Source organism: Spea bombifrons, chromosome 4 (genome assembly GCF_027358695.1).
Source record: "Spea bombifrons isolate aSpeBom1 chromosome 4, aSpeBom1.2.pri, whole genome shotgun sequence".
NCBI classification, from domain to species: Eukaryota; Metazoa; Chordata; class Amphibia; order Anura; family Pelobatidae; genus Spea; species Spea bombifrons.
The window spans coordinates 44,645,436-44,667,564 of record NC_071090.1 but is presented as its reverse complement, the minus strand read 5'-3'; the positions used below and the strand labels follow the sequence as shown (position 1 = coordinate 44,667,564).

General features: G+C 38.4%; 1 protein-coding gene across 1 annotated transcript in view; it reads right to left on the bottom strand.

Annotated features, from left to right (window-relative positions):
* PLXNC1 (plexin C1) overlaps nucleotides 1–22,129 on the bottom strand; it is a 41,566-nt gene continuing 19,437 nt past the window's right edge. Inside the window, exons 16-31 of the mRNA XM_053462676.1 lie at nucleotides 16,552–16,653; nucleotides 14,942–15,048; nucleotides 10,522–10,563; nucleotides 9,647–9,780; nucleotides 8,646–8,844; nucleotides 8,255–8,401; nucleotides 7,515–7,695; nucleotides 6,510–6,613; nucleotides 5,379–5,433; nucleotides 4,987–5,018; nucleotides 4,078–4,185; nucleotides 3,292–3,455; nucleotides 1,110–1,257; nucleotides 872–1,012; nucleotides 718–792; nucleotides 1–299 (exon numbers count right to left, since the gene is read on the bottom strand). Of these exons, the coding sequence (XP_053318651.1) occupies nucleotides 183–299; nucleotides 718–792; nucleotides 872–1,012; nucleotides 1,110–1,257; nucleotides 3,292–3,455; nucleotides 4,078–4,185; nucleotides 4,987–5,018; nucleotides 5,379–5,433; nucleotides 6,510–6,613; nucleotides 7,515–7,695; nucleotides 8,255–8,401; nucleotides 8,646–8,844; nucleotides 9,647–9,780; nucleotides 10,522–10,563; nucleotides 14,942–15,048; nucleotides 16,552–16,653 (1,856 nt within the window). The 3' untranslated portion in view covers nucleotides 1–182. The remainder of the gene's footprint in view (nucleotides 300–717; nucleotides 793–871; nucleotides 1,013–1,109; nucleotides 1,258–3,291; nucleotides 3,456–4,077; nucleotides 4,186–4,986; nucleotides 5,019–5,378; nucleotides 5,434–6,509; nucleotides 6,614–7,514; nucleotides 7,696–8,254; nucleotides 8,402–8,645; nucleotides 8,845–9,646; nucleotides 9,781–10,521; nucleotides 10,564–14,941; nucleotides 15,049–16,551; nucleotides 16,654–22,129) is intronic.

Below are 22,129 nucleotides of genomic sequence, written 5' to 3'. Positions count from 1 at the left end.
TTTTTTTAGGCTAAAGTAGATATAATTTAATACATACAGTAATGAATTGTTGTCTGATGTACATTCAACATCAAATCGCCTTTATCTACAGATCAATTTTTCTAAATTATTAGTTTCTCAACTAATAAAAACATCCATGCAGTTTTTGATACGCTGACTATAAATCCATTTCGCACTCAGGGCTATTCTTGCACCTCTTCCCAACTGCAACTCTTTTTCTCTTTGAATAGTGATTTTAGCAATAACAATTGCTCTCTTTCTACTTCAAATCCAGCATCTCTTTTTAGTGTACTCATGACCTACAATGACAATTATAAAATAGTAAGAGAACGGCAGCTTGTCTTCTATCACTGAAAAATGCAATAATTTTTTATTATCAGGAATGAAATGTCAAAATACAAATAGGCAAAATATATATTATAGTATATAAGTGATGAACACTAGAATAATCTGATGTAGTCTTATGCAGCTATGTACTTATTGAGGTTGCTACCCTTAGGCTGACCCAAGTCGGTGCTTCCAGTCAAACCATTCTCTTCCCCATCCTCTTGGCTTCTAGGCTTGCAAGGAGTGACTGAATATTACATTAAATGCCTGAGGATGCATTAAAAACATACTACAAAGATCTTTATAGACCTTTGGATCTTGGATTTAATTAAAATTTGAATAAACACATAACTTCATTGACATGAAGCATTGACTGTGCTTTGTACATACCTCTTCAAAATACTTTTCAATATATTTGTAAAGCTCCAGCAAAGGCACATCTTCTTTGAATTCATGCTCATGTTTCTAAAAATGATACAAGGATAAAATTAATAATATGTTTGTATTGGATTTAATAACTTTAAGTTTGCTATTATAAATGTACCTTTGATTCCTGGGTCAAGAACTCCTTTAATTCTGCATGTGACACAGGAGGTGCATCTCTGATATCTTTATAATAAGCTTTAACCTCTTCTCTAAACATCGGAATATCCTTAGCATAAAGCAGCTTGTTGGTTGGTGCTGACTGGGCATTGAAAAAAAATTGTTATGGGCAGAAACGTTGTTTAATGAACTTTATTTATTAATAAGCCAATCTACGTGTTGAAATTATTGTTCGTTACCTTCCCTAAATGTTGTTCAACTAGAGAAAATCCATCCATGAATGCTTGTGCAATCACTGATAGGCAGCTGTCCAGGAGAGGAGTCTTTTTAATGTCAAAAACGAACTGTGGATTCTTCAGGATATTAATCCAGAAGCGTAGAGGCAGACTAAGAATATAAGGAGAGACAAACATAATACAAAATATTTTGCCAGTTAATCAGATATGGGTTCATATAGCATCACTTAAGGCAATTCTTCAGTAACATCATCAGAAATTCTGGGGAAACGTTGTATCTTCATCAACTTCACAAACACACTCTCTCTCTCTTTAGTTCTCCTTTCTGTGATAATTCTTTAAAGCTCTTTACTGTTAGCCATTTTTGTGGTCAGTTTTGTAGTTGACTTTTCTTGACGAGCTTTTTTTTTGACCCCAGTTTACTTCTGCTTACCTTTTAAGCCCCCATGTCTCATTTTTAGCCCCATACTATGAACATTCAAGACCTCCTTTTTATCATTCATGTGGTATAATGTTCAAGGACCTAGGATGTATGCTGTACCTAGATGCCAGGTAACCAAATTAAAATTTTGTATTATGTTCCATTCCATACAGAATGTCTGTAGCTTTTCTTTTTTTAATTTTCTGCTTTGGATAATTGTTTTACATCCTAGACATTCTACAAAACAATGATTCTGTTAAAAATGTTGGCCTCATTACCTTAGGGAACCCATGCCCTCTTAATGAAAAGGCTTCTTGTTCACAGTATTTCTGTTAAAATTTGTTTTTTTTCTTCCCCATTTTAAACATGGTTGTGTGTTTCTCAAAGTGCAGGGATGTAAACGGGGGGTGATTTCACTTACTCGTAGCTCTATTACTCAAGGGTCACAATTAATGACGGGTCTAGTGGCAAAAATGCCCATCTCCAAAATAAGTGAAAAGTAGTACACTCAAGGGAAACCCAGACGTAACAAAATGTAGTTAACTCAGCTGATTTTCTGATCATAAAATGACCAGAAATATTGTAGGCACTGTGATAAAAGTGCACAAAAATAGAAAGACCAGGTGGCTCCAGGGAAACAGGTAGCAGTTGCATTGATCCCTCTAACAATTCATTTAGAAACATCTCTGACAATAAAAGGGGGCTGCAACCCCAGAAACCATACATTATGATTGCAGAGATGATCAAGTTGGCAATAGTTCTACTTGAGACTACTGTGGATGACCATACAAAACCAGGAATTGTGGGCAGAATTATCCATATACAATGTGAGAGAACTAGCCATGTCCAATAGCGCTTCCTGTCAGTCGGGGGAGTTGGAAAAGGAAGGATGAACACCACCTAAAGATGATTGAAAAAAATGTTCTCAAAGGGCTGTCTTCAGTAGACTTATGACTTATTACACCTTGGAAGGTAGTTCCCTCACAACCTGTAGTAGGGTCTGATGGACACCGACTTCCAAGCTCTAAGAAATGGTAGAAATAAGGGAATCCTGAAAACCAGTGATCTCTTGAGAGCAGGGCCTCAAAAGTCCAGACATCAAAGCAAGAGTCTAGAGGTTTAAACTGAAGAGGCCCATCTGGAGCATGGCTCGCAAGGAATAGCTGCAAGGAGGCCGATGTGCAGCAATGACCATGAACTGAACCACTTCAGAGAGAGCTTTCTGGAGAATCATAGGAGTCCCGAAAACACATAGACCAGGAAATGTTTCAAAAATGTTATTGGTGCAGCTATTTGGTAGGAGAGTGTGTCCAATGTTCCCAAGCTCCCTACACTACCTAAATAAAAGTTGCAATAAGGAAATAAACCTGTAGATAGCGCCAAAGTCTCAATGCAAAATTAAACTGAGGAGAATACAGTAGATTGAAGGAAAAATGCATAATTGAAAGCAAAATAAAAATGAAAAAAGGGAATAGGTAAAATGCCAACCCTTTAGCTGGCCAAAATGGGGTGCTACGTGATCTTACCTTCCTATGTAACAGGATGAAACTGACACGGGAAGAGAATGGGTCCCTGACAGCTTACCTGTGATGGTGCAAAGATCAGCCATTTCTAAAAAGTAAAAACGTGACACTAAACACTAAAAGGTGATATAGGCGATAACATGCTCTTCCTTCACAGCAAAAGGGTGGCAAGACAATAAATTGTGCCTTTTAATTCATGAATATTTGATATAAATGTTCCTACAGCCATTTCATAACATACCTATTAGTTTTCCAGATGTGCAATACTTCTGGGTCTGTAATTTTCTTATTTTCAGCCTGAGAATCCAAGAAATCAAAAAAGTATTTTATGGGTATAGGGGGTTTGTGGTGTGGAATTGTCCAAATGCTTCTAAACAGTTTTTCTACAGCGGTGTGTATTGCGACCTGGAAGAAACAGATTATTCTGTTATTTTAAACTGTAATACAGATGATTCATCAAGTGAGAATTCTCACAAAGTCCACATTTAATTAAAACATATATATATTCTCTCTCTCTCAATATTCTGTTTGCAGCGTCCTGTTGTCACCAAAGCACATTTAGAAGCCGGATTGTAAATAGAGTAATCCCGGTGAATACTGAAATATTCAGGGTGCATTTGTTCTCATTGTGGCTAAATTCAAACATACTGTATGTTTCGGAGAACAGGTATTCTAGTAGTGACTGAACATTGAGCATGCAATTACATTACAATCACAATACATATATGTAAACAGATTTTTTTAAAAGCAATGCATGCAAAGGGTAAGAATGAAAGAGTGGTTTTCAAGATCTAAATAAGAAAATGAAAGAAACGACAGTAACTCGTAGTGGAGTGTTAGAAGTGAAAAATGAAATGATGAAAGAGTAGGTTCATGGTTTGACATGGGCTGGTACTGTCTTTTACGTTAAGCAAAGTCTTTGAGATAAACATCCCTCCTACACTTTGTTAAATCCCTTTATGTACTTAAATACATTTCTCTCCTCCGAGCTATCCATATCGAATATAAATCACACATATATTTATACCTTGGTGGAAAGCAGCTTTGTCAGGTACAGCTCTTTCACTTTAAGGTGCTGTTTGCCTTTAGTTTCTATATTTTGGGAATCGTTACATTGTTCATCTTCTGGTAAAACCTGAAAGAAAGCATGACCAATTAACCCAAGTATGAATTCAGCAGCATTTATAATTCAGCATTTGATTTATAATTCTCAAGAGGCATAGATTATAAAATTCAAGATCGTGATCAGCAATACACAATGCCACACCTGCTCTAGAAGAATATTTGATATATATATATATATATTTGATATCTGATATGACATTTGCTATAAAACATGGGTTATCCAAAGTAGCATTAGGAATGATGTACATTATGAATGTAATACAAATAATTATTATAACAAACTTTTATGACATTTTAGTCCAACATGAGTAGTTTTGTGAAGATATTGCTAAAAGTCCTCGGGCTGGACTGAAATATTGATTTATATCATTAACCTTTTTGGGGGATTTGGGACCTGTGCAAGCTTCTTTTCCTATGTTTAAGTATAGCTGAACGAACCTGGGCAATATTTCTTTACCTTCGGTGTTATTTGTTTTTAATGACGTGTCTCATAATAGTAATGTCACATGAGTTTTGCCTCTTGTCTCTCTAAGTGTGCATTTGTGATTAATAGAAACACATAGCATTTTACAAAAGCCGTGATCTGCTTCCTGCAGTAATCTAGTGCCACAACCTTTTGGAAAAGCAGCAGCTTCTAGCAGACAATGGCTCAGCTATCTTGTGTATTATTACACAATCTTGATGTATTAATGACATCTTTATTTGTATGTGAAAAAATCTGCATTTGTTTGCCAGTCTGTAGAATGTAAGAGTTGTAGATTAATTTAAAAGGTTTTTAAAATTAAAATCTTGAAATTTCACATTTACTTACCAGATGGCAGTACAGGTCTGGATTGTCAATATCTGGAAAGTAAGCAGATGCTATGAAGACTTTATGTTACTTTTATTATACCACTAGAGGCGTAGGAACTCAAATGATGGCAGAGAGGAGACAGTAGGGTAACATGAGATGCTAGGACCCCTGTGTGATGTGTTGAGGGCAGTTGTATTAAGGCATAATAAAGGCATGGCTGGGAATTGGTGTAAAACCAAAGCAAACACAAGGAACACTCTGTACATGTTTGTATATGAATAATTACTGAAACCAATAGCAGTAGATCCCATTAGCCTTAAAATGTTTCAATTATGCGCCAAAAAGTCTTGGAGACCCCTTTGCACAACAAGGTCTGTTGCAGTAGACCAAAAACTTAAAGCCCCTCTTACCTGGTATATCACAATTTTTCTTTTGAATTACATTGATAGTTGCTCCATTCTCAATCTTGGAATAAAATGTTTTAGTTAACAGTTGAATAACAATAATGTAACATTCTTCCAGTTCAACAGAATAAATGAAATCAGTGAAAGAAAGTAAGCGATAAAACTAGAGTGTGCTGGCTACGAGTACTTGAAGTTCCAGTAATCTGTATGGAATTTGAGGATTTGATACAGACACAGTTGCAAGAACTCCTGCTTCTACTGGATAAATAAATTGACAATACCAGAGTCCATCACTTTTCCTTGGACAATGAATCACTTATCGTCTGATTCTTCAAGAATGCCTAAGACTAGTGTTGTCTTTGAGGTGCGCTGCGTATGCGGTACAGGGCTCACTGGGAAATCTTTATGGATTATATATAAAAATTAATTTTTGTTCACCTTTTTAAATGGCCATATCACACCTTGTGCATAGCAGTTTGTAGTAAACAGCACTTGATATCCAGTCTCAAAAAAAATACATTTTATTAATCCATGGATTAGGAAAAAATATCTTACTCTCCTCTGCTAGGCATAAACCAAGAAACAATATTTCTTCACCTGTAGCAGCTTATGAATTAAATTTATATACTGTGGTGCTTATTTCATAGCTGCTTAATTTATTTTTTCTGACATACAGTAAACTCGATGGCTGAGAGATCAATACGTTCATCTTAAAAAAAAATACATGCTTGTGTAACGCTAGCAAAAGACGGCTATTTTATCAAACTAGGGAAAAAGGAAGAGGCTTTCTCCTACTCATAACGAAATCAGACAGTTCTGCAAATGCATCTGCCAAATAATGTCAGCTACTTTTCCTAAAGTGAATGCAGTATTAGGACGAAAAAAAACAATCTTAGCATTTCTACTTCTGCTCTTGTACTGTTAGTTCTCCATATTTAGAGCCCCAATGCTTCTTCAAAACTAAAAGCGTGTCTGCATTATAAACAGTGAGTTAAGAATATCAAGAAGCTATTGAATTTCATTAGTATTTACATAAGGACACCATCCATTTTTTCTTTCCTCTTTTGTTGGCATTCATCTACATTTTAACCTAAAACTTTGAAACTTACTACAAACTGAATTTTCTAAATTGCTCACCTTGTAGTGTTTTATTGTGTTTAGCATTTTTATTCCATTTTCCAGAACAACTGAAGAAGAATCAATGTCTGATAGCGCCTGATATGCCTGACCATGATGCAGTTCTGTTAATAAAACACACAATCATGGAAATCAATCAATTACCACATTGTAATGGGAATCACAACTTCTAATGGAAACTGTAGTATTCATTCCACCACGCATGTTAAAAAAAAGTCTGTTTTGTAATCATCTGCATTCCTCAGCTAATTTGGTACATGATTAAAAAAAATCCGAATGTAAAAGTCATCAGCATGCTAGGATACATCTTCTTAACAGAAGAGCCAGAGGACCCACATGTTTTATTATAACTACATATTCCAACTGGGAATTTTACAGAAAAGGTATGTTGAACGCTTGAATTAAAACCATTGGTACTATTAATGGTAGATTTTTAAATGTGTGCCTGGATAAAAAAGCCATCCAATAATCGTAATGGTGGAATATGTTTCTACCAACTGTGCATATCAGGAGTTGACAATATTCCACCACTCTTTACAGAACCGGTAGAGCTTAATTAGTTCCCTTGAGGAACATCCAAGAACCTGGAATCATACCACAAATGTTAGATTACATTTACTCTCTGGTTCATTTGATACTCTAGTGTGGCTATGTAGCTGGCTCCCAGTAACGATAACAGGTATATGTACATTAACATGCCATCCTTTATGGAGAGTACAACAATTTCTTCAGTAGTTACTGAGACTGCCTTTTTATTGATCTTCTGTGTGTCTGAAAACAGCCTATAGACTCAGTTGAGATAGAAATAGTAAGGATTACAGAATTCAAAGATACCCAATTTAAAACACAAACAAATCCGATTGTTCTACATAAACAAGCAAGTAATTTGATAAGCTACACCTTACACTTGTCTGGTAATACATAATTACAAAATTAAACAGAAGCAGATTAGTGACCGTATGCTTGAGTACTCTTCTGTATGCTCTTGAGTTAATGCTACCTTACCTAAACCAATATCGGAAAGTGAAAGTCCGAAAACATATCCCTTTATGTTGAAAAACGTTTGAAGAATTTTCTCTTTGGCTTGGCCAATTGTATCACAATCCAAAACAGTTGCTTTGATATTTTTGCTGGCATCTTCTTCCTCTTCATTTCCCAAGACCATTTTGAAACACACATTGAGTTCCTAAAATCAGAACAAGTGGAGTGAAAATGCATAACACCGTCGAACTAACTGCAAATACTAACTGTAGATATCTATAATTGAGAACAAATATATTCACTACAGAAAGCAACTAAGCAAGCTAACAGATTTTTTTTTAAAATAATTGTATCATTGATAGAGAAACATGCAATTAGGGCTTCTTAGCGTAATATTTTTTTCTTAACTTTCTTAATCTCAATTTGACATATACATTGCACTATCCAGAGATTCATGGGCTTTATGTATGATCTCAATAGTATAGCAACTAATAAAAATAGTCCACCAAGAAAAAAAAAAGTTTCTTTCAGGCTTGTGCTGGCCATCTGGCACACCAGGCAGATGATCCGCAGATGACCAGCATGCCAATGGCTAGTAGGGCCACACATACGTGTACTGCCAATCTACCAGAAGATGTAGTGATTGGCCACACTTGAGTATAAAAAAATGAATGGCTGTGCATATACAGCCTCAATCTGTCCCTGATTTCATCAACCAACAGTGTATTTTATATTAAAAATTAGGGGTAAAAAAAAATACCCACTAAACTTTTGAATTCCGTCATTTGCCAAAGTAGCCAGTCTTCATTCAGAGTATAGAGTGCTTTGCAGGTTACAGCATCTATTGGGCCTTTGTGTATCCTCTGGTTTATTGTGTTCACAAGCTGGAACAAGTGTTCACCAACAGATTCCTAGACATTAACAAAATAACGATACAAGTACATTTATTAACTTACATACATCTATAACATATATGTCTAAAGAACCAATATTTTAACGTGTCAGATCTATTCCTGACTTTGTGCAAAACAGAAACTTTGCACTGTAAAGGACATGTGAGGACAAAAAGACTAGGTACATTTTTAAAGAATAAAATAATGTAGATTATAATTTAAGGCAAAGGGATGACCTCCCAAACAATATGATGATTTTTACCCTTAGGTACCCATACAGGCACGTTGACATCCAGTTTGTCAGTAGTTTTTCAACAACAGATTCTGTCCTTCTGAGCATGAGTTTTGGGTGTTTGTTGCTTGATTGATCCATGAGGTCTCTGATCAGATCCTCCATCAACTCAGTGAGATAGACCAGATTATTCTGAAAGCAAATAGCCAGGAAGGATGCAAACATACACCTAGGACAATAGGACAAAAAGATCCATGTATTATGAAATATGAAATAATAATACTCTAATTAACTGCCTGTCTATCTACCAGTAGTTACTAAAATGGTTACAAGTTCGATTCTTTTATACCTTTGATGATACCTTTCTTTTTTAACTGTAGAAACCATTTCCTTGATAGAACAGAAAACAGACATGTGTTTGGACATGCACTCCACCCAGCTTTTCCTTCTATAAGGAAGCAAGCGCTCTCATCTGCTCCCCAATTGTCCTGAATTTTGCAGAAATTAACCACTTAGGCTGTGATCTATTATCAGGACAAGACATTTTATCTTACAAATCTAATCTTACCAGCATGTTCTGGTTTCCTTTCAGCATGTTGCAGCCAGAACACTTATTGTGTAACACAGCCGTGTCTGTAATGCTTAGTTTTTGCAGGGTGCCATGCTATGTATTTGCTCTCTTTGCTATTCTCATTTTGTCATGTTATAAAATATATATTGAAGCATGCATCTGGATAAATTGCAATGCTATTAGAATCATGGTAATTACCAGCAACATATATCCTATTTGTTGATGAATAGATTTTCAGCTAGGCATATGATACTAGAAAAAGTTATAATTTTAAAAACATTGCTTTTTACTTTTGTTTCGTCAAATTGGCAAATTGAACAGCACAATGCCAAGTATAAGCTAGTGTAAATGCTTCTTAAAATCTAGACATGACTTTAGATTTGTCAATTTCATCTAAGAAATTAATTAACTTCCCATACTACTGATGCTTTAATCAGCGTATTAGTAAATGTTTGATCACCTGTCTTTGACTGAAAAATTACTTTGGTTTTCAAGAGTGTGAATCAGATTGACCAAAAATCTTTTGTTCTCAAATATTTTTTTCAAAATGGATAAAATGTTTTCATCTTTACTGGATCTTCTAGTCTGGAAAGGCTACAAAAAAGACAAGAAACAGCAGCAGATAAGAGGATCCAAAAACAATGCATTTTAGGTGAGCACACACATTCTAATGTGCTCATTTACTTCTGTGCCATATCACATGGAAGTAAAAAGTTACATTTTCACATTTCATACATACACTTGAAAAACAAGGTTTCCTGATATATATATATATATATATATATCCTTTTCTGAAACAAAAACTAATTGTGTCCATTAAAATAACATGAAATGGAACAAAAATAGAATGTATTGAAAGAATTGTTAATTCTGTAAATATCTATTGTAGCTGGAAAGGCTGATTTTTAATGGAATATCTTCATAGGTGTACAGAGGCCCTTTATCATCAACCATCACTCCTGGGTTCCAATGGCGCGTTGTGTTCTCTAATACAAATTGAAGTTTAAAAAGCTAATTGATGATTAGAAAACCCCTTTGCAATTATGTTTCCTCATATTTTTTCCCATGAAATATGGTGATTGAATGTTGTTTATTTACTTTATGACAAATACATGTTTTATTAACAAATTATTTGTAGCTTCAGCAAATTCCATATCTATAGCATCTTTTTTATTTTCGCCTGTTGTGACAGAGGCATGCCACATAAACCATTAACACTTCTTAGATTATTAATTGCAACAACATGGCAAGGCCTTCTGGTTAATGGAATGCCATCAGTTCTGCAATGCCCAGTAAAAAGGATTGTGTGCATAAACAATCCATACATATACTTACAGATGGGATAGTTTCGCACAGGTCCGTTTTTCCTTGTTGTGACTAGAAGATAGCAAAATGATTAATGAAAATAATAAAATGACACAGAAATGTACATGGTACTGTTCTAGACACCATTAATTCTGCTGAAACATTTAACTTAATGAAGAACTCTAAAATAATTTGATCCAAACTGAAACTAAAACATATTTCCAGCGACGTTTGCGCTAAAGTAGGCTAAGTCCATGGTAAATTGTCCAATAAATAATTTTACAGTAACAATTGGCAAATTGATTTGTTGTAGTCTAAGAATTCATTCTTAGAAACGTAGCATTATGCTCTACCCTACATTAATAATTATGGCACAGAGTGGCTGGTGCTGTTTTGTGCTTGTTATACCTTTAATTATTAATTTGATGCACAGCAATGAAAGGGACAGTCCGGCCATCAGATGCGCTTTAATGTGTATGACATCTGAGGGGTCCCTTTAAATTTCCATTTTGTACTGCTTGCAAATACCTGGGGGGGATTATGCCTTCCAGCTATTTTCTGTGCAGGAGATGTGTATGGCCGATATGATATATGTGATATACTTAGTTATCAGGGCCGGCCTTTGGGGTGTGCGACCTGTGCGACCGCACAGGGCGCCACACTCCAGGGGGCGCCGCCGCGGGGTCCGCTGCCGCCAGTAGCGTACCTAGCGGGGGGGGGGGGGGGCGGTCCGCACCGGGTGCCGCTCATCAGGGGGTATATGTGTGCATGAGTATATGTGTGCATGAGTACATGTGTGGATTGGTGTATGTGTGGATTGGTGTATGTGTGGATTGGTATATATGTGTGTGGATTGGTATATATGTGTGTGGATTGGTATATATGTGTGTGGATTGGTATATATGTGTGTGGATTGGTATATATGTGTGTGGATTGGTATATATGTGTGGATTGGTATATATGTGTGTGGATTGGTATATATGTGTGTGGATTGGTATATATGTGTGTGGATTGGTATATATGTGTGTGGATTGGTATATATGTGTGTGGATTGGTATATATGTGTGTGGATTGGTATATATGTGTGTGGATTGGTGTATATGTGTGGATTGGTGTATATGTGTGGATTGGTATATATGTGTGGATTGGTATATATGTGTGTGGATTGGTATATATGTGTGGATTGGTATATATGTGTGTGGATTGGTATATATGTGTGGACTGGTATATATGTGTGGATTGGTATATATGTGTGTGGATTGGTATATATGTGTGGATTGGTATATATGTGTGGATTGGTATATATGTGTGGTTTGGTATATATGTGTGGATTGGTATATGTGTGGATTTGTATATGTGTGGATTAGTGTACGTGTGGATTTGTATACGTGTGGATTAGTATGTGTGGATTGGTATGTGTGTGGATTGGTATATATGTGTGGATTGGTATATGTGTGGATTGGTATATGTGTGGATTGGTATACGTGTGGATTGGTATACGTGTGGATTAGTATGTGTGGATTGGTATGTGTGTGGATTGGTATATATGTGTGGATTGGTATGTGTGTGGATTGGTATACGTGTGGATTGGTATACGTGTGGATTGGTATACGTGTGGATTGGTATGTGTGTGGATTGGTATATGTGTGGATTGGTATATGTGTGGATTAGTATATGTGTGGATTGGTAAATGTGTGAGAGTGATGGGTGTTATGCTGTACCATTTCCAATGTCTTTTTCATGATCTAATTATGCTCTAAAAGTACATCATAACTCCCATCACTCTATACTGTTCCATACAGTGGCAGAGCTGGGAGGCAGAGGCCTTGCACCCCCACCACAGGACTCCTGAAAGGTAAGTGAACTTCAAAGAGGGAAAGGGTAGATAGTTAGGAGGGGGTAGATAGGGAGAAGGGAGTGAGACAGGGGAAAGGGGGTAGATAGGGAGAAGGGAGTGAGAAGGGGTAACATAGTAACATAGTAACATAGTTCATAAGGTTGAAAAAAGACCAAAGTCCATCAAGTTCAACCTATATACATATTGTGTCCCTACCGTGTTGATCCAGAGGAAGGCAAAAAACCCTTATGAAGCAGATGCCAATTGCCCCATACCAGGGGGAAAATTCCTTCCCGACTACAAATATGGCAATCAGAATAAATCCCTGGATCAACGTTCTGTCCCTATTAATCTACTATCCATAACTTGTAATATTATTGCTTTCAAGAAACACGTCCAGGCTCCTTTTAAACTCTTTTATTGAGTTTACCGTTACCACTTCCTCTGGCAGAGAGTTCCATAGTCTCACCGCTCTTACTGTAAAGAACCCCCGTCTGTGCTGGTGTAGAAACCTTCTTTCCTCCAGCCGTAGAGGATGTCCCCTTGTTATAGATACAGTCCTGGGTATAAATAGGTCCTGGGAGTGATCTCTGTACTGCCCCCTTATATATTTATACATAGTTATTAAGTCCCCCCTAAGCCGTCTTTTTTCCAAACTAAATAACCCTAATTCTGATAATCTTTCTGGGTACTGTAGTCCTTCCATTCCCTTTATTACTCTGGTTGCCCGTCTTTGAACCCTCTCCAGCTCCACTATATCTTTCTTGTACACTGGTGCCCAGTACTGTACACAGTATTCCATGTGCGGTCTGACTAGTGACTTGTACAATGGTAGAATTATTTCCTTGTCATGGGCATCCATGCCCCTTTTTATGCACCCCATGATTTTATTTGCCTTAGCAGCAGCTGCCCGACACTGGTCGCTACAGGTAAATTTACTGTTAACCAAGACTCCTAAGTCCTTTTCCATGTCAGTCGTCCCCAGTGTTTTCCCATTTAATACATATTCCCAGCCTGGATTTTTCTTCCCCATGTGCATAACCTTACATTTATCTGTGTTGAACCTCATCTGCCACATCCCAGCCCAAGCCTCCAACCTATGCAGATCCATTTGTAATGGTGCACTGTCCTCTATTGTGTTAACCACGTTACAGAGCTTAGTATCGTCTGCAAAGATTGATACTTTACTATACAATCCCTCTACAAGGTCATTAATAAATATATTAAAAAGAATAGGACCCAAAACTGACCCCTGTGGTACCCCACTAGTAACAGTCACCCACTCAGAGTATGTACCATTAATAACCACCCTCTGTTTCCTATCACTGAGCCAGTTACTTACCCACATACACACATTCTCCCCCAGCCCAAGCATTCTCATTTTATGTACCAGCCTTTTATGTGGCACCGTATCAAATGCTTTGGAAAAATCAAGATATACGACATCCAGCGATTCACCCCGATCCAGTCTTGAGCTCACCTCCTCATAAAAGCTGATCAGGTTAGTTTGACAGGACCGATCCCTTGTAAACCCATGCTGATATGGAGTCATACATTTATTTTCATTGAGATTCTCCAAAATAGCATCTCTTAGGAAACCCTCGAACAGTTTACATACAACAGAAGTTAAACTAACAGGCCTATAATTCCCCGGGTCACTTTTTGTCCCCTTTTTGAATATTGGCACAACATTTGCTATGCGCCAGTCCTGGGGAACAGACCCGGTCACTATAGAGTCCTTGAATATTAGAAATAGAGGTCTGTCTATTACATTACTTAACTCCCTTAGAACGCGGGGGTGAATGCCATCTGGACCTGGTAGATAGGGCAGAAGGGAGTGAGAAGGGGTAGATAGGGCAATCATACTCCTATCATGCCAAGTCTGCGAGTACATCCTGGAATCTGGGTATGCCTGGGCATGATAGGAATGTGATTGCTGTTAATCATATATATATATATATATGTAATATTGTTATTTAATTGTTTTGTCCTATTTTGGTGTGTTACTTACTTTAAATAAAAGTGTTAGATTTCTTTATGGTGTGGGGGGGTCATATTCGGTTTTGGCCAGGTAAATGCTGCACTTTCGGTTTCAGTCCAGAATTCGTTTCGGTTTCAGTCCAGAATTTGTTTTGGTGCATCCCTACTACTAAGCCAGACAATGAAGTGGTAGGCCTACACCACATCAATGTTTGGCGTAGTATATAGTGATTGGGGTTTTGTTACAAGTTTTTATTCCTTTCTTTTTTTGGGATGGGGGGGCACCAGAGGAGTAGTCCGCACAGGGCGCCAGAACACCTAAGGCCGGCTCTGTTAGTTATCACGAGGCAGGTCATGTGGGGGACGGCTAATATGACCCCCTGTATACATGAATAGAAAGTATAATATAGTAGAACGCATATTTACTTTAATATGCATTCTTCTTAGTGGGACTGTCAGGGAGAGTAAACAGTGATTTTAAATTATCACTTCAAGTAACACGTTATGGCCAATTATTTTTGCTTCCTTCTGCCATTGCTTTGATGAGCTGAAAACCCTGTCTAATAAATTGCAAAGCATACAAGTCCACATGATAGGATTCGCATTTAATAAAGATTAGCTTGGAAGTTTTACCTCTGGAAATAGGGTTTTTAATGCAAAATGCTTGTAGTCAAAGAAGAAGATGATTGCTGGTGTTTGTACAGCCACATCCATTTCGTCCATCTGTAATTCAGCAAAGCCTGTACAGAAACCAGACATAAACGCAACCAGTTCCTCAGTACATTATCAAGATATTATCAGATATTATACGTTATCAAGAGAAAGTCTAAGCCTCTCACAGTATCAAGAAGGACTCCTTTTTGTAATAGATTTAAGCTAAAATTAATTTAATGTATTTAAGTCACATTTTTTTTCTCATGTATGTGGTTTCATTAATCTGGGGGTAACAGAGAGAAAGAACATGGACTGCTAATACCACACTTTAAATTGATACATTTCAATTGAAACTCTTTGATGTAGTTTCATATGTTATGTTCCTGTTTGGCGATTTCAAATGATGTGTCTAGTTATTTAATTCATTGTGTGATATCTTTAACAACTGACTGGACAAAACATACAAGAACGCTAGCTGATGAAAGTACATTAAATTCCCAGAATAGCTTTATTTGCGATAAAAGAACTGATAACTGTTTTTTTTTTAAAATTCAACCATCAAGATAATTTTAACCCATGTTGACAATATAGTATAATTTAAAAGAAATGACTACAACAAAAAAGTGGATGTTGAAAGAAAATAAAATACTGAAGCAATAGCAGAAGTACAGTAGAAAAAACTGGGCGAGCTATTCATTACACAACAGTAAAGCTGCAATCCCTGTGCAATTGAACGCCTAACGATTTTGTAAGTCAGACGCCTATATTAATATTCAGGAATCAGCATATTTGTTTCTCTTTCTTGCAGTAGGTGGGAACCAGTATACCATATACAATTATATTATTATATAACGTTCCCAATGATTGCGACTCATCGTAGCACCAGTGTCACATGAACCAGCTGTATGGTACGTGGCTATTATAAGGATGACTTAGCTCAGTGGTTCTTAAGCTTTTTGGTGTCACACCAACCTTGTGAAAAACCTTATGATCCACACCTCCCACGTTTTAACGGCCCAAAATTTAGGCTTAGGCAGGATGAGTTTGCATAAAACAATTTATAGCTGAGAGGCTACTCTCACCTACCCTGGAGTCAGTCCTCCCCCTGCGGGAGGCATACTCCACAGGTTAAGAAACCCAGAACTTAACTGCTCCCTTGTTAGCTGGTCGATTACTGATGGAGTACTTAATTGTCCTCAAATATGAGGTAGGTCATATGCAAACGTATATTCAGAATCATCTAATTCCTACCAACTATAAAACACACAAGACAAAATCAGCCAGGATGGACATAAAATTGGGCGACCTAAATTTGCCCAACGCGGTGATATATAGCTGGGCCAGCACTGGATTGCTCACCTAATGTATTAGGGGTACCAGGCACCTTTCAAGTTATAATAGATGGATCTAACACAGGCCCTGGTCAAGAAAGTGGTTTAAATCAAAGTCTCTCAATAACTACGACATAGTAGACATCCCAAAATTGAATGACTTCAGTTTAAAGAATAGTGAAATAACATTTATATGCCTCATTTGTGAAATCATTTAATCTTTAGAATAAAAGTTGTTACTTTAAAAGTCAAAATTACCATCACGAATTTCTTGTCTTATTTGGCATTCCAGCATTTCAACTTGTTGACTCAGTCTGTTGCTCAGCTGTTTGGCTTTATATCTCGTAACAAAATAGGCAGCTAAATTTAAAAGAAAAAAGGTTAAAATAAATCAAAGGCCAGGATGCGTGATCTATCTGCTGTCAAATTGGCAGCAGTTGTGAAGTCTACATAGTGATGTATTTATGAAAGTTGCTACCTCTGGCCTGGCCTGGCCTGGCCTATAGCATTTTCCCAGGAACCCTCTAGGAAAGGCATAAGGAATGATGAATGAGGTATTGTATTGGTATTGTCAGCTGCTAGTATTTGTTCTTACTTCATCTACACCCAATTAGGTTCCGTTTTAGAATTGATTGTTCTGATTCTTCCCATTCAAACTACAACACAGATGCTTACTTATGATACAGTACATGCAAGTCATGTTTTTTAACGACTTCATGTGGATATTTTGAACTGTTCCCAAATGTAAGCATCCATGAAATGCAGGTTCTATCTCATGCAAGAAAACATTTAAAAAATCTGATGATGACCTAATGCCACATCACATGCATCTGCTTATTAATTCAGCTGTTAATGAAAACTAGGTGCTGACATAATATATGCTGATCAGATTCATACTGAAAATAAGAGGCATACAATCATGTATCGATTGCATTAAAACAACCTACATCAGGATATACATAGAAACAGGGTGTATATTTTGTGTATTGCACAAGAATTTTTTTGTTTTGTATTGTGAATTGTTGTGAGATACATCACAGAGATTAGCAGAAAAGGACAGAGAAAGAAAAAAAGCTAAAAAATCTGCATCATTTTATTCTAGAAAAAATGGAATCTTGGAGGGGATATGATATTATTATGCAACTTCATACACGGCCGATGCAATCCTATCTCTGATGACTACTATATAAAACAATAAATAATAATATACTAAATTAATCCACCTGTTCAAACAGAGTGTTTCTTTCACGATTGGCCCATTCACTTTGAAACCTTATATTGCAGTAAAAATGATTAAAGGGAAGGCACTTCTTATGTTTCCAACAGCAAGAATAAGCATATGATATTTTACTTAATTAATAAAATCTGATATACATAAGGCATGAAAATATGCAGAGAAGAAGATTATCATGTCTCTCTGTGCTTACGCTCTAAGTATTTAAAACATTATCCACAAGTTCTTTATCAGGGGAAACAGGAAAGCAAAATGAGGAAGAGAGAGTTTTTAACAGCTATAACAGTAATGTAACCACAATAGTCAGTAAAAACAAATGAGTCATATAATTTTAGAATTCTTCATAAATTCATCAACAGTTTTATGTAGTAAAACATTTAAAGGATTAATGAATTCCCAATGTTTCTGGGAACACATTTGTACACCTTTAATCCCCGGCATCATACTTAACTAATGATAATACTCAGTTTATGTGGTCATATAGTAGGGTTCAGGAATAGAATGATGATCAGGTGTTTGAAGAGAAGAGTCAGAAAAGACTAAAGGATTTCCTTATGTATAGCTTGGAATAGAGAAAAGATAGAGCGTAAGAAATAATATTTAAAAACGTAAAGCTCATAGACATAGTTGTAATTTAACAAACTGAATTTGGAACAGCACAGCTATTTATAAACACAAACATAATTAGATCAAGAGTATAATCCCATCACTACCAGACAGCCCAGCACCTCCATACAGTTCTATGGCCAGCAATGCCCACTCGAGTCACTGTTTTAGGGTGATCCAATTGGAGCGGCATCAATCCTGGGGTACCAATGGACAGCTCAGGATCCAAAGATATTATGTTCCAAAAAACACCTAATCCATCGTCGAGACCCTGAGCGACAGCATCAGGAACGTCCCCTGGATTAGTCCACACAGTAGCCATGCCAGACCCACGGCTGGGTAAACCCCGGTTCTAAGCAGGCCCGGACTGGCCATCGGGCACACCGGGCATTTGCCCGGTGGGCCGGGCCACGGCAGGGCCGCATTCACTTAGGGGCTGATGGAGCTGCAGCTCCAGGCCCCTACCCTACCTACCGGGTCCGCCACTCTAAGGGGCCGGGAAGTCCCCACCAAGGCCGGCCTTACGGGTCTGCGGCCGCACAGGGTATAAATTAAAACATCGGGGGTTTTTTTACTTTATTTAACATCCTCCATGTTAAATAAAGTTTTTTTTTAACTTTATTTAACATGGAAGATGTTAAATAAAGTTGAAAAAAAACCCCGATGTTTTAATTTAAACCCTGTGCGGCCGCAGACCCCTAAGGCCGGCCATGGTGGGGGCTTCCCGGCCCCTTAGAGCAGGACCGGCCTTTGGGGTGTGCGACCGCACAGGGCGTCACACTCTAGGGGGCGGGGGGCGGTCCGCACCGGGTGCCGCTCATCAGGGGGTGCCAACTTGCGGCACCCGGCACCCCTCCAGAGACGGACAGTAATGTCCGCCGCTGGAGGAGCAGGTTCGCAAGGGAGCGGTATCGGAGGTCTTTAACAGACCTCCGGTTCCCTTGAGTGATTTTAAGCCGGGTTCAACCCGGTTTAAAATCACTCAAGGGAGCCGGAGGTCTGTTAAAGACCTCCGATACCGCTCCCTTGTGATCTGCACGGCAACAGCTGCTGTGCGCCGGGATCTGACAACAAACCCCGGCGCACAGCAGCTGTTGCCCTCTGAACCGGAAGAAGACAGAGAAGACAGAAGAACTGAAGAAGAGGAGGAAAAGGAGCTGAAAGGAGAAAAGAGGAAAGGTAGGAAAATATTCAGTGAGAGTGGATTAGTATATATGTGTGGATTGGTGTATGTGTGGATTGGTATATATGTGTGGATTGGTATATATGTGTGGATTGGTATATGTGTGGATTGGTGTATGTGTGGATTGGTATATATGTGTGGATTGGTATATATGTGTGGATTGGTATATATGTGTGGATTGGTATATGTGTGGATTGGTGTATGTGTGGATTGGTATATATGTGGGGATTGGTATATATGTGTGGATTGGTATATATGTGTGAATTGGTATACGTGTGGATTGGCATACGTGTGGATTGGTATATGTGTGGATTGGCATACGTGTGGATTGGCATACGTGTGGATTGGCATACGTGTGGATTGGCATACGTGTGAATTGGCATACGTGTGGATTGGTATATGTGTGTGGATTGGTATACGTGTGGATTGGTATATATGTGTGGATTGGTATAGGTGTGGATTGGTATACGTGTGGATTGGTATACGTGTGGATTGGTATATATGTGTGGATTGGTATATATGTGTGGATTGGTAAGTGTGTGAGAGTGATGGGTGTTATGCCGTACCATTTCCAATGTATTTTTCATGATCTAATTATGCTCTAAAAGTACATCATAACTCCCATCACTCTATACTGTTCCATACAGTGGCAGAGCTGGGAGGCAGAGGCCTTGCACCCCCACCGCAGGACTCCTGAAAGGTAAGTGAACTTCAAAGAGGGAGAGGGTAGATAGTTAGGAGGGAGTAGATAGGGAAAAGGGCGTGAGACGGGGGAAAGAGGGTAGATAGGGAGAAGGGAGTGAGAAGGGGTAGATAGGGGAGAAGGGAGTGAGAAGGGGTAGATGGGGCAGAAGGGAGTGAGAAGGGGTAGATAGGGCAATCATACTCCTATCATGCCAAGTCTGCGAGTACATCCTGGAATCTGGGTATGCCTGGGCATGATAGGAATGTGATTGCTGTTAACAATCATATATATATACATATAATATTGTTTTTTAATTGTTTTGTCCTATTTTGATGTGTTACTTACTTTAAATAAAAGTGTTAGATTTTTTTATGGTGTGGGGAGGTCATATTCGGTTTCGGACAGGTAAATGCTGCATTTTCGGTTTCAGTCCAGAATTCGTTTCGGTGCATCCCTACTACTAAGCCAGACAATGAAGTGGTAGGCCTACACCACATCAATGTTTGGCGTAGTATATAGTGATTGGTGTTATGCTGCACTATTGTCAATGTCTGGCTCAATGTATAGTGATAGGGATTACGCTGTACCACTGTCAATGTGTGCCTCAGTATATAGTGATAGGTGTTATGCTGTACCACCGTCATTGTCTGCCTCAGTATATAGTGGTAGGTGTTATGCTGTACCACCGTCAATTTTTGCCTCAGTATATAGTGATAAGTATTATGCTGTACCACCGTCAATGTCTGCCTCAGTATATAATGATAACAGTGAGAAGAGGCAGAGGTGGTAGATAGTGATACAGGGGGATAGATAGTGAGAAAGGGGAGTTTTGTTACAAGTTTTTATTCCTTTCTTTTTTTGGGATGGGGGGGCACCAGAGGAGTAGTCCGCACAGGGCGCCAGAACACCTAAGGCTGGCTCTGCCTTAGAGTGGCGGACCCGGTTGCAGTTGCGGCGGGCTTAAGGGGCTCTGCCTTAATGCGGCCATATTTTAAGGTACTAGCCTGGAGCTGCAGCTCCATCAGCCCCTAAGTCAATCCTGCCCTGCCACAGGCGCGGTCGCAGTTGCTGCTTGCTCTGGCAACAAGGTAAGTAGGGTGAGGGAGGGGGCTGCAGTGAGAAGGGGCAGAGGGGGGTTAGGTAGTGAGAAAGGGGGAGAGGGGATAGATAGAGGCGGTACATATTGATAAGTGGGGAAGGGGGTTACATAGTGAAAAGGGGGAACATAGTGAGAAGGGGCAGATAAGATGATGAGAGGGGGTAGTGTGAATGCGTATGAGAATGAATGAATAAATGTGTGGATGAATTGTGTGAATGCGTATGACAATTAATGAATTCATGTGTGGATGAATTGCTTGAATGATTTGTGAGACTGCATTAATGAATGTGTTAATGATTTGTGTGAATGATTAAATGCAAAGATGGTACATGAAGGGTGGGCTTTAACAATAAATAAATAAATAAATATGGGCTGCTCAGGCTTAAATGCCCGGGCCTATTTTTTGTCCCAGTCCGGGCCTGGTTCTAAGGATGGGTAATAAAACCAGATTTCCCAAATGAGCTCCCTCTCTGTAACTACCTCCGATTGTGACCCACCACAAGCCCAGTATAACCCCAAAAGAGCGACGTGGTAGGGCAACAGACGTCCATAGCAACTGTGAGGCAATCTGCCCGACAGCTAAAGCTTGGCCGGAATTGGGTCACGCAACAGGATAATGATCCCAAGCACACCAGCAAATCTACAACAGAATGGCTGAAATAGAAAAGAATCAAGGTGTTGCAATGGCCCAGTCAAAGTCAAAAGCTCAACCCGATTTAAATGCTGTTGCAGGAACTATGAAAGGTGTACTTTCTTTTTCACACAACTGATATATATATATATATATATATATATATATATATACACACACATGTACAAACAGGCCAAAAACGATTCTGACAAATTTTTAGCCCATTAGTTTTTTTTTGGGGGGGGGGATTTTTAATTCGGGAACGATATTCATTGCCTAATGCTCTCATTCACTCTCTCTCACGCTCTATAAATGTTTCCCAACCATTTCTGCAGACCACTTCCACCGATCACTTCCTCTTCCGCATCTTGTTCTTCATCTTCTCTCTTCTTCCTTCT